This window comes from Apostichopus japonicus, chromosome 8 (assembly GCF_037975245.1).
Source record: "Apostichopus japonicus isolate 1M-3 chromosome 8, ASM3797524v1, whole genome shotgun sequence".
NCBI classification, from domain to species: domain Eukaryota; kingdom Metazoa; phylum Echinodermata; class Holothuroidea; order Aspidochirotida; family Stichopodidae; genus Apostichopus; species Apostichopus japonicus.
In genome coordinates, this window is record NC_092568.1 from 20747729 (window position 1) to 20759735 (window position 12007).

The following is a 12007-nucleotide window of genomic DNA, read 5'->3' on the forward strand; positions in this document are numbered from 1 at the left end:
TTGATCAGTGTTTGTTGCTGTTCTTTATCTTCGAAAGTTATTTTTACCTTCCAGGTAGGGTTGTTTGTTGCTCGACTGATTAATCTTTTTGTTTGGGTTGGTGAGTATTCTTGTTCTTTTAGTTCCTCTTCGATATCTTTAATTTGGATTTCGGGGTTTATACCGCAGGCAACTACTGAGAAATTTCTTGATCTTGTTTTTTGGGGGATTCTAGGTTTGGGGTTTCCTAATTTAGTATTTTGTGTCCATGGTTGAAGGAGAATATTTGCCGATTTAGGGTCATGGGGGGTAATTAGTATGTCGTTACTGCGGAGACGGTTTATGTTTAGTATCATGGCGTTTGGTTTCTCTTCGTTGATTAGTTTAGCTAGGGTTATAGGGTTATTTGATATTTCTGGGAGGATACCTGAGACGATGATTGATTGGGCGGATTTTTTTGGGGCTGTCTTGGAGTTTGGGGATGGGTTTGCCTCAACGGAATTAGGGCGTTGTCTTTTCCTACTGTTTTGAACTGGGATCCAGTCATTTATATCAAAGTCAAGAAGGTTAAGGTTGTCATCAAGGGGGTCAGTTAAAGTTGGGTTAGGGGTTGCCATAATGGCAAAACAGCCCCTCCCTTTTGGATCTAAATGGCTTCTTGTACAATGAAAAATCGAGCAAAACTTCACTTACCAGAGAAAATTTGTCTCCAGCCTAAGGCGGCGGACGGAAAAAATAAAAAACTCCTTATGATGAGGCACTTATGGATTGAGATTGGCTTCGTAGCACAGTAATGGTAGCAAAGGACGCGTATTGGAGAAAGTGGCGGGTAAGTCCGGAGTGAAGGCTCACGGGACGGTGTATAATACTGCTGACGTGAACGTAACCATGACAACAAAATATATATGCTCCATGAATATATAGGATCCTCGTCGGGATTACCGGGGATTATGCGGTTGTTGGTGTATTGTTCTGCCTGAGTATTCTCTTTCGCGTCCGTTCTGTTTGTGGGTTTGTAAGACTTTCTTCGGTGTTCGGCTGTTGGTGTATTCTCTTTTGCGTCCGATCTGTTGTTGGGGTTTTTTGCCTTCCTTCGGGGCTCGCTCCTTAGTTGTGTGTGGTTCTCTTGACGGTGTTTGGTGGCGGGACTGGAGTTGTTTATGTAGAACTTGTTTTCGTGGCGACACTTCGATATGAGCTCTGGGCGTTTGTTCAGGAGGGTCCGTTTGTCTGTGTTGATAATGATGAGTTTTTCAGTGAGGCAGAGGTTGCACCGCTTCGACTCGTTGCTGTAGGCTTTGGCTCTGCTGGCGATCGACCAATTGATAGTGAATGGCTGGTTGTTCTGTTTCAGCTGCCAGATGTGCTTCGAGAGTTCCGTTGCGTTTTGGTGTTTTTCGTGGTTGAGCGACATCTTGTGGTTACCGTATCTGAGCTTGAAGGGGGGTTCTGTTAGGCCGATGTATGTCTTGCAGTTGTCGGTGGTTTTCACTTCGGCCTTGTATATGATGTTAGATGCCTGGCAGTTTCCATTTAGTGGGCATGTGGAAAAGGCACAGAACATGCAAACAGATTCTCCACCGTCAACCGATACCAGTTCCCTGTCGTCATCACCAACCTACCTGATTCACTTCGAACTCCACAAACCTTCGCCAGATACATCGAACAGGAATTCCCGACAGTCTCCTTCACTGGGATACAGACCACAATCAAGAAAGACATCATCATCGGCGCCACCAACATCACCTCACAGTCCACGCTCCTGAAACCATGGCAACCAACAGAAGGCCGTACGCCAATCGCCAGACTACCGGTCTCCACAACTCCAGTTCAGAGAAAACCAGAAGTCATCGTGACTCGCATCCACCCCAACATCCCAGCAGAAGAGATCCTCCAGGAGATCCAAAGCCAGGGTTACAAGGCCAAAGCTTGTAGACGATTTTTCCGCAAAGGCACCGATACACCGATTTGGAAAGTGGCTGTCACACTCTCCACCACGGCAGAATGTAAAGACCTCGTGTTTAATGGCATCACCATCCTCGCAAGCAGATACAACATTGAGCACGTAAAAGACACCCAAGCTGCCATCCAGTGCCACAACTGCCAGAAATTTGGGCACTACGCCTCATCATGTACGAACCCCAAGACATGTCTACGTTGCGGAGGTACGCACAGTCTTGCAGAGTGCACAACACCTCGTGAACAGCCAAATTGCGCAAATTGCAATCAACAACACATTGCCAGTTACAAAGGATGTCCCAGCTATCTCAAAACAGCCAAGAACCAACAACTGAAGTCAACGAGAAACCCGGCCTCCTCTCCACGCTCCAACGTGATAACCAACCAAGAAGATATCATCAAACAACTACAAGACCAACATGATAAACAACTCATAGAAATCAACCTGAAACACCAACGAGAGATAGCAGACCTGAAAGCCAAGCACGACGCCTTACTGAAGAAAACGCATGAGGACAACGCTGCGTTCTTCCACCAAATGCGAGAACACACCACCAAACAGATAGAGATCATCAAAGAAGACATCTCCTACTTCACCGCCGACATACTCATGACCATCGCCACATCAGGGACCAAAGAACCAGACCGGGATACTCACCTACACTCCATCATCACTCAGAAAATGAAGTCGCATCTTGGTCTCATCATCTCCAAAGAAACTCTCCGGACCAAAATTAGCAAAAGATCGATGGATAAACTCACCTCCACCAGCTCCCACAAGACACATTAAGTGACGGCCACAAACAGAAACTCTACCATCCACCAACATGGAAAACAGATAAAGCTGAAGAAATGGATGAACAACGACTACGAATTATGCAGTTCAACGCTAACTCCATCAACAACAAAATACAAGAAAAACAGGATTACCTTAACGCTGAAAATATCGACATAGCATGCTTCAACGAAACCCGTCACAAACGCAGACCATATTTTGCAGATTTCAACATCATAGCCAGTCAGCACACCAATACAAGAGGAGTAGTCATCGCAATCAGAAACAGCATCATTTACTCGGAAGTCAGCACAAACCAACTAATCAACAATCACAATCAACTGGGAGGAGAGGCTCTAGCAATCAATATTACCTTCAACAACGGGAAAAAAGTCATGGTACTATATATCTACTGTAGTCCTACCAAGGCCTTCCCACACCAATTTCTCAACGACATCAGCAATTCCACAAAGCACATCATCATTACCGGAGATCTCAACGCCAAACACACAACATTAGGGTGTCGCTCCACCAACCTTGCAGGAAAACAGCTCATCAACTTACTCTCAACCAGCAACCTCATTTGCCTCAACACCGGTGAACCTACAAGGTACCCATCTACAGATTATGGCACCCCCGAACAACTGGACTACTTTCTCATCTCTACCAACATCTATCAACTGTTCCACACCCTCAACACCGGTAAAGACCTCGGATCGGACCATTTTCCAGTCATCCTCCAACTCAACACCACAACCAAGAAAACCGTTTTACAGCCCAGACCGAATTACAAGGAAGCAGATTGGTCCCTTTATAGGATCCACATCCAGACCAATACTAAAAATTACAAGAACATCACCACTATACAACAAATCGACAATGCAGCGGAAGAAATAACCAAAGTTATCACTAACGCCAACACAATCGCAGTTCCCGCGCATCCGCCAATCAGAAGATTTCAACTCCCAAGACATATCATCCACCTCATCAAACAACGGAGACAACTTCGGAAAGCATTCCAGCGTTCCAAGAATGCAGACATCAAAGCAAAACACAACAACATGAAGAAGAAAATCACGGAACTCATCCGCAAGCACAAGGAGGATCAGTACAACAACAGAAGTAAACAACTCTCCAACAACAAAGATGCCAAAGATTTCTGGAAGACAGTCAACAAAATTTTCAACATCAAATCGAAGCACAGGAATATTCCCACTCTTAACTACGAGGGTCACGCTGCAACAACAGACCAAGAAAAAGCAGAAACCATCAGGAACTACTTCAGCACAGTCCACTCGATTCCGGATAAACCACAATACAACAAAAACATCTACAAACTAGCCCACTTCATCAAACGAGGATACCACTCCACCTACCATCCACAAGAAGATGTTTCAGATGAAGAAGACCAAGGACATGAAGAATACACCCGAGAAATTACACCTGATGACATCCGCAATATACTTAAACATGCATCCAACACATCTCCAGGCAGGGATGGTATCCAGTACCTGCACCTTAAAGCAGCTCCACCGATACTCCTCGAAGCACTCAGCATGATATACACAGCCTCATTCAAGATCGGACACATTCCACAAATCTGGAAGTCAGCCACCACCATCGTAATTCCAAAACCAGGCAAAGACCACAAACATCCAGGCAGCTACAGACCGATCAGCCTCCTTCCAGTCCTTGGGAAATGCCTAGAAAAAATCATATCCAGACGCCTCTACAAGTTCATTGAAGATTACAACATCATCCCAGACAGCCAGGCAGGATTTCGTCGTAATAGAAGCACAACAGATCAACTATTCCACTTCCTACAACACACTTCAACCCATAGAACCAAAGGTCACCACACCATTGCTGCTTTCTTCGATGCAGAAAAGGCCTTCGACAGAATGTGGCACGAAGGGCTCTTACTGAAACTCAGGAAATACAACTTACCGACCAAACTCACAAGATGGATCGCCAGTTTCCTGTCACACCGAACTACCAACTTCAAAATAGGATCATCGTTCTCTTCACCACTACACATCACCACCGGAACCCCTCAAGGCAGCACAATCAGCCCAATCCTCTACATCATGTACGTCGGAGACATCCCACAACCGGAAAACCGCTTCACACAGATCTCCCAATACGCAGACGATATCGCCATCTGGACCAGCCACATCAATCCGGTTAGGACAGAAGAATACTTACAGCAGTACATCAACAGTATCAACCAATGGTGCCATGATTGGAGATTAGAACTAAACCCGAAGAAATCACAGATACTCTACATCGCCAAACATAACAGACTTAGAAGACAGCCATATCTCACACTCAACAACACCGTAATACCAGTCACCAACCAAGTGCGTTTCTTAGGAATACATATCGACAGAGGGCTAACACTTGGATACCAACATCGCCTCACCCACAGAAAAGTTAAACAACGTGTTAGACTACTCTTCAGAATCGCCGGAACTACAGATAACCCTCTTGCATCACCAAGTACAACGATGAAGATCTATAAGATGATGATTAGACCACTCATCGAATATGCAGCACCAGCCATGGCTCACATCACCACAAACAACATAGAACAACTCGAAGCCACACAACGCAGAGCATGCAGAATAGCCTACCACATGTCACAGGACACAGACAGTGAAACAATAACAGCCATCGCCGACATTCCATCAGTCATCGAAAGATTAAACCAACTAAGGGATAAATTCCTAGACAGAGTCGCAGTTCCTACACACCACCTACACCAATTCACCAAGAATCAGCTGAAACAAACACCGTTCGTCCTTGATGCAAGTCCACTGACCGGCCTGGATCTTGAAATTTGGGACCCCCAACCCTCAGAAGACATTTAATTCCATCTCAGAAACCAGCCAAGTACATCACCAGCCAAGTTCAAATTGTATCCTCTGTGACGTCCGTCCGTACCATCCGAAGAACCAACCATCCCGTTCATGTATCTTTCCTCCTTGTCAGCTTCCAGAAATGTTTCTCCGACCCGGCCCACAAAGTTCATATTTTCCATAATCTCAAAATTTTCAGTTCTCTCAAACCTTGGAGTCTAATTTTTACCGGCCAGGGGCTTTCGCCCTTGGCTTGCTGAAGCACCTTACGGTGGAAACAGCGTAATACTAGACATAAGTAAGTAAGCTTGAAGCTACCAGTTGTCTGAAGATCGCTACAAAGCGTGAAACTCCGAGTTACAACTACTAGTGTTCCACTAGTCTCATCTAGTATCAACATATATATATATATATATATATATATATATATATATATATATATATATATATATATGTATATAAATATTAATATATAAATATATATATATATATATATATATAAATAAATATATAAAAATAAATATATATAAATAAATATATTTATATATATAAATATATACTGTGTTTAATATGTGCACAGTAATCAAAGCCAAGGAACCATCAGAGGTGTGGCGACAACCTCTTAACGGAACGAACGGATAGGGCGCTCAATCGGGCGTCTGCGGCTTTTATACCCGGAGTGTAAAGGAATGTTCTAGTAGGCTATGAAAATTCACGAAGTCTGCGAAACACTTTGTTGGCGAGTCCCAGTTATGTAGAATGCGTGAGCGCATCTGTGATCGTAACAATTGGAAGACTAGGAGACTTGAATGGTAACTTATGTTACGTAATAGGGTAGATGAATAAGTGGGTTATAACAATATATATGAGTTGAGACAACAGGGGTGCCCTAATAAAACATCAGTGGTGGATTCAGGATTTCTTAGAAGAGGATGGGGGGGGGGGTGGGGCCAACCGGGGGTTCTCTTCCCCTCCCAGGATCCGCTCCAGCAATTGAAACACTTATCCCATACCCACAACCATAAATTACTCCTTCACACCAGATGAAGGACCGTGGGTAAACATTATTGTTTGAAGTCTATGACACTATGTCCACATCCAATTGCCCTTCTTAATTAAGAATGGTGTTGATGAGCAGAGACCGTAGACAGTCCTACTTAAAGTAAACAACAAATACGAACAAGAACATATTACAACATAAAACATACAAAATAGAATCTTTCGAAAGGATAAAAAACACGAGATTAATATATTCCTACATATATATTTATTTAGATAATTGCTTTCTTTTCTTTACGCTTACTTTTATAACAACATAAAATATTACTATTACACAAATACATCATCATGAAAGTTACGTAACTGTTCGATTCTCGTCCTGTCGTGGTTTTAAGTATTGTTAGTGTTGTTATTCTGATTATCGTTGTTGTAACTATTGCAAGTACATATCTAATGGCACCTGTAGAACACCTTACTTCTTGTCGTATTTGAACAGAGTAACATATAATAATTCAATCTGAATCTGCAATTAAATTTGGGTGGTGTCGCTGTTTTTTTTCTGATATCGCAACATGGCGTATAACGTCAAACATACTTCATTGCCCGCTCGCTCTTTGTCACAATGTTTAAAATAGTAAAATGCGTTTTCTTCACATGGAGCATACAGGCTACAGTAAGAATATTGAAGGTAAGCCCAAACTTATAAGTTACATTTGCGTCTAAACTTTCTGAATGCGGCGTGACTAGCAAATTCATCATAAGTTACACCATATATACAGTAATAGCTTAATTCTATGTTAGGCCTCCCTTCATTGGGACGACCTTTTAGGCTGAACTGTACTTCAAATCACTTTTCTATTCAAGGTTCACAATGTCAGTAAAATTACTTTGAAGCATGATATAAGAAAACAGCAAAGATTGATTTAAACAATTCAAAAAATTGTCCTCATTGGCGGTGCCACCCGAATTAGGACAATTAATATGCCTCCCCCGCCTGAAAATACGTTACACAAGTTACAGACCTAACGAGAACCGAACAGTTAATTCGAAAGGGAAGAAAAAAAAATGTCACGTAGTTTTTTTTCTCAGTTGTTCTCAAATTGTTAACTTTACTTATAATGGTTGTCAGTACAGCAGGAGATAACACCAAATAGTCAATTTCTACCTTAATTGTAAGAGTTTTAATAATGCGCCTAAGTGACGATCAGCGACTACTGCTACTGTCATTTTCTTCCATTTAAGTGGTAACATTTATAACGTACTAGTGCAGCAATGACATGATGAGGAGGAACCTTTTTAACTATGATTGGTTTTATTGGTCTTATGACGTAATAGTTCTTTTGGGTATACATACGGATATTGGAATGTATGTTTTAAGTAATAATTAGAGTCTTTCATATACTTTGTTGAAGATAACATATTGCACTGTGCATTTCGTTAAAATTTATTAAATTAAAACCCTAGAGAGGTAGAAATATTGTTTCTTGACAGTTGAAATCTTTCATGTGTAATCATTTCACAACCCAACCGAAACCCTCTTGCCAAACCTAATCCAGTCCATGCGCTTCAAAATAAAGGTTTATATAACATACACACAGAATGCTAAGCTTCTCGTCAGAGGGTTTGCCTTATTCGAAATCCCGGGCAATGACATCAACTTGATAAATAGATAACTAATATATAGTGTTTAAATAAGTAGGTTTGCTTTCCTGGTCATTCCCACACAAAACGGTTAGTGTTTTAACTTTCTTTGGAAGAAATAGGTTTTATTATATATGCAACTTTTCCGCTGCTTGGTCTGCTACAGATTAAAGAAACACGCAGGCGAGAGTCAATATTGGACAAATTGACACAAAGCTGTCTATCTCTCTCTCTCTTCCCCTTCCTTCTTTTTGTCATCAATTTCATTGCAATTAGTTAATGTCACCTTTTTTTTCATTATGAATGCATTATTTTTATTTATTTATTTACTTACTTATTTTATGATAACATTGAAATTTCCTCTCATGTAAGACTTATTCACAGCCTACCTTAAGTTAGAGCGACTGGTAACGAATGAAACGGCTGAGGCTGCAAACTACAACACACCAAATTTAGTGATCAAATTGTACAGTGGAATGAAGAAAATAAGTCATACTAACATATGATAACACGTGCTAAATTGCGAAACAATAACTTCAACTAAATGTTTAATTACTGTTTTTTCTTTGTTATCAGAGAACACGTAGTTTGCGAATGCCTTTTATCACAAACTCTCGGAAGAAGGAGAAAAAAAGCGATATTCGTATAGTGTAAGGACAACAAGATTACAAGACAACAATATATATATATATATATATATATATATATATATATATATATTGTAAGGAAAGTATTTTCTTGTGGGATTTCAAATAAATAATATTTGCTCACATATAGTTCTTTAACCACCACCAAAAGCACAGTATCAGAACAAATATGAGGTAATCTTAAGAAAAAAAGAAACCTTACCCAAAAAAGCTATCGAATTGAAAACGAATCACGTCATAAACAAAAATATAATAATAATACTAATATTACTTTAAACAAAACAAAGTTGGCCACTATATATATATATATATATATATATATATATATATATATATATATATATATATATATATATATTATGTGTGTGTGCTTGTCGCTTTTTAATATTGCCAAATCGACTAAGTCAGTGTGTACATATGGTTTGGACAGAATCGCAAAATGTTCAGTGCCATAAGTAGTCGTTAAGGTACAGTTATTGTATGTGTGTTAAAAACTTGCAACAACATGTTAATTGCAAAGAAAGTAAAAGATTCATCTAAATTGTAAATGTGAGCAAACTTTGTAGTTGATGTAAATGAATGTATATTGTCATATACCGTATACGGGTTGCTTACACGAATGCGCAAATCAAATTTTTACACACATGCATAATTGATTTCCTATTATCGATTCGATCGTATCGACTAATATCGACTTTTGCATAGTGAACCTACCATATTTATTCAATTTTCGATGTTACCCGGGAATTCTTTGGTTCAAGTACATGAAAATGCGCATGCGTGCTAGCAATGATGTGATTAATGTCCAAAAAGTCTTTCTACAGGTTCTAGAACACTTAGTGGAATGCCTCTTTTTTTTCGTCTTCTTTTTGTTGTTGCTAAAGATCGAGCTGTTCTTAATTACCACATGTGACACACTCCAGGTTCATTATGGAGCTAATTTTAATCTATGTAATGGGTCTATAATGTGGGATTAACAGAAGATGTGAGATTTGACCAAAGGAGTAATATATAGACATCACTAAGTAACTTTACTTGCCAAAGAGCTTCCCGAGGGTTCTTAGACTGTCCATGGTGTAATCATAATACGATTCCTCAGATGGATAGTAGCTTTCGTCGAAGTTTTCTCCGAACATATCTTCTGGTATTCTTGGATAATCTTCGTCATCTTCTTCTTCTTCTTCTTTTGTTTCTTCACTGGACACAGACTTGTCAAAATCTTCGTTCGGTACGACAATCGGAAGACCGTTTTCATCCAGTGTCGTGATGTTTTTAGCTTCGTAAACCTCTTCTTTATTTTTCACGCAGCTGGACGCGGGCTTTAAATCTTCAATGTAAGGAGCCTCCTGTGTGCCATGTAAGATCAAAGTCCACTCTGTCAGCGTGGCGGTTTTGTCTGAGCCGGGTGTCATGGCTATCTCTAATGTCCATTCGCCAGTTGGGTCTTCACCCCAGGTATGAGTGGTCATGAAAGGCCAGTGTCGGAACCCGTCCTCGGAGTCGTAATCTTCGATACGTTCACTCAACAGGATCGACCTAGTTCCCATCGGTGACGTCAGGAAAATAGTGACGTCTCCTCGTTTTGTACTGTTAAGACTGACGATGGCTTGAGCATGCTCTAGATATCTCACGTAACCTTCCTGTCCTTTACAGGCATCCGTATTCAGCTTGATCACCGTTGATTCTCCTGTCAGGCCACTGGGGATTTCCCTGTTACAAGAATAATTCAAGTTAAGTTCAATTAAAAGGAATAATATGAAAATGATTACCAAGCTAAATCTCATGTTGCGGCATGTTTTTATTGTTTGGGGTCAGGTTGACCAAAATAATTGTTTTGCGGGATAAGAAAAGATGTTTGAGTTAATTATACTTGGAAAAACAACTTCTTTTGTTCATAAAATTTACAAATTTAATATCAATCTTGCCAATTTATAGGATTCCACGAAGTGGTGGATGGGCAAGTGAGTGTGTCTTTATTGATTGCAGCTCGCTTTCCCACAAGATCAGCGGCCTCCTTGATATATGTCAAATATTCGATTACCTTATATCGTACTCCACCAAACCCTTTCGCTCCTCAACACACACACACACACACACACACACACACACACACACATATATATATATATATATATATATATATATATACGGGTTTGACAGCCACAAAAGAGAGAATTTTACAGCATTATGAAACGTTAAGGTAAGCTGTAACCTTATTCCAATGCACAGCAACAAAACCTAAATCCTCACCTAACGTCGTCAAAGGATGCGCCTGTACAATGGAATCTTTCCGGGACACTTTGCCATTTCTCTGCAAGGGTGACCATTGCACCGGCATCTAATACGCCAAAGCCGAACAGATGGTTAAATTCCAGACCGATGCCATTACATTGCCATTTGTAGTTTTCGTCGTAAAGCTTATTTTGCTTCGAGGTGAGAACAATGAGATGTTGAATGTCCCTCCAAGTCAGATTCGGACTGAAACAAATGAAATGGAACTAATCAAACTTGGCTAAAATGTTTACAAGTAGGTTTAGAAAGAGTAAAAAGGAGAAGGAGAAGTAGAAGGAGAAGTAGAAGGAGAAGGAGAAGGAGAAGGAGAAGGAGAAGGAGAAGGAGAAGGAGAAGGAGAAGGAGAAGGAGAAGGAGAAGAAGAAGGAGAAGGAGAAGAAAAGCACTTCCACCAGATTTTAACTCTATTGAAGTAGCACCCCCTCTTATTTCTTTTCGTTTTGTTCATATAATTCCAGAAAAATGCAGTCTATTATCTTGGTTGCTCAAGTATAACAATAGTTCAATTATCACACACGTGTACGTTTTACGTTCAGACCGAGGACCGCATTATTTTGTCGTCCATTGTTCCAACCTAACATTTTACAATAGAATTCTTCTGAGGACGTGGTGATTCTTTTCAAATAACATCCGAGGACTTGAAATATCCCAGTTTGTAATACGAGTTGAATTATCTGCAATTGGAAAGAATTCTTTAAATAGAACGGAATAGTTGATTTCTTTCTAGTAAATTTAGATTGACGATTAATATCTTGGGGGCGTCTTTCTATTTTGAAAAACTGTCGTATTAATTTGGGTTATACTCGATAGACTCAGCCAACGAACCCAAACAGCGACCAAAATTACAAGGTTGCTTT

General features: G+C 40.3%; 1 protein-coding gene across 1 annotated transcript in view; it reads right to left on the bottom strand.

Annotated features, from left to right (window-relative positions):
- Positions 1 to 6819: 6819 nt before the first annotated feature.
- Positions 6820 to 12007, bottom strand: part of LOC139970988 (neuroendocrine convertase 2-like) — a 31343-nt gene continuing 26155 nt past the window's right edge. Inside the window, exons 9-10 of the mRNA XM_071977107.1 lie at positions 11109 to 11336; positions 6820 to 10568 (exon numbers count right to left, since the gene is read on the bottom strand). Of these exons, the coding sequence (XP_071833208.1) occupies positions 9890 to 10568; positions 11109 to 11336 (907 nt within the window). The 3' untranslated portion in view covers positions 6820 to 9889. The remainder of the gene's footprint in view (positions 10569 to 11108; positions 11337 to 12007) is intronic.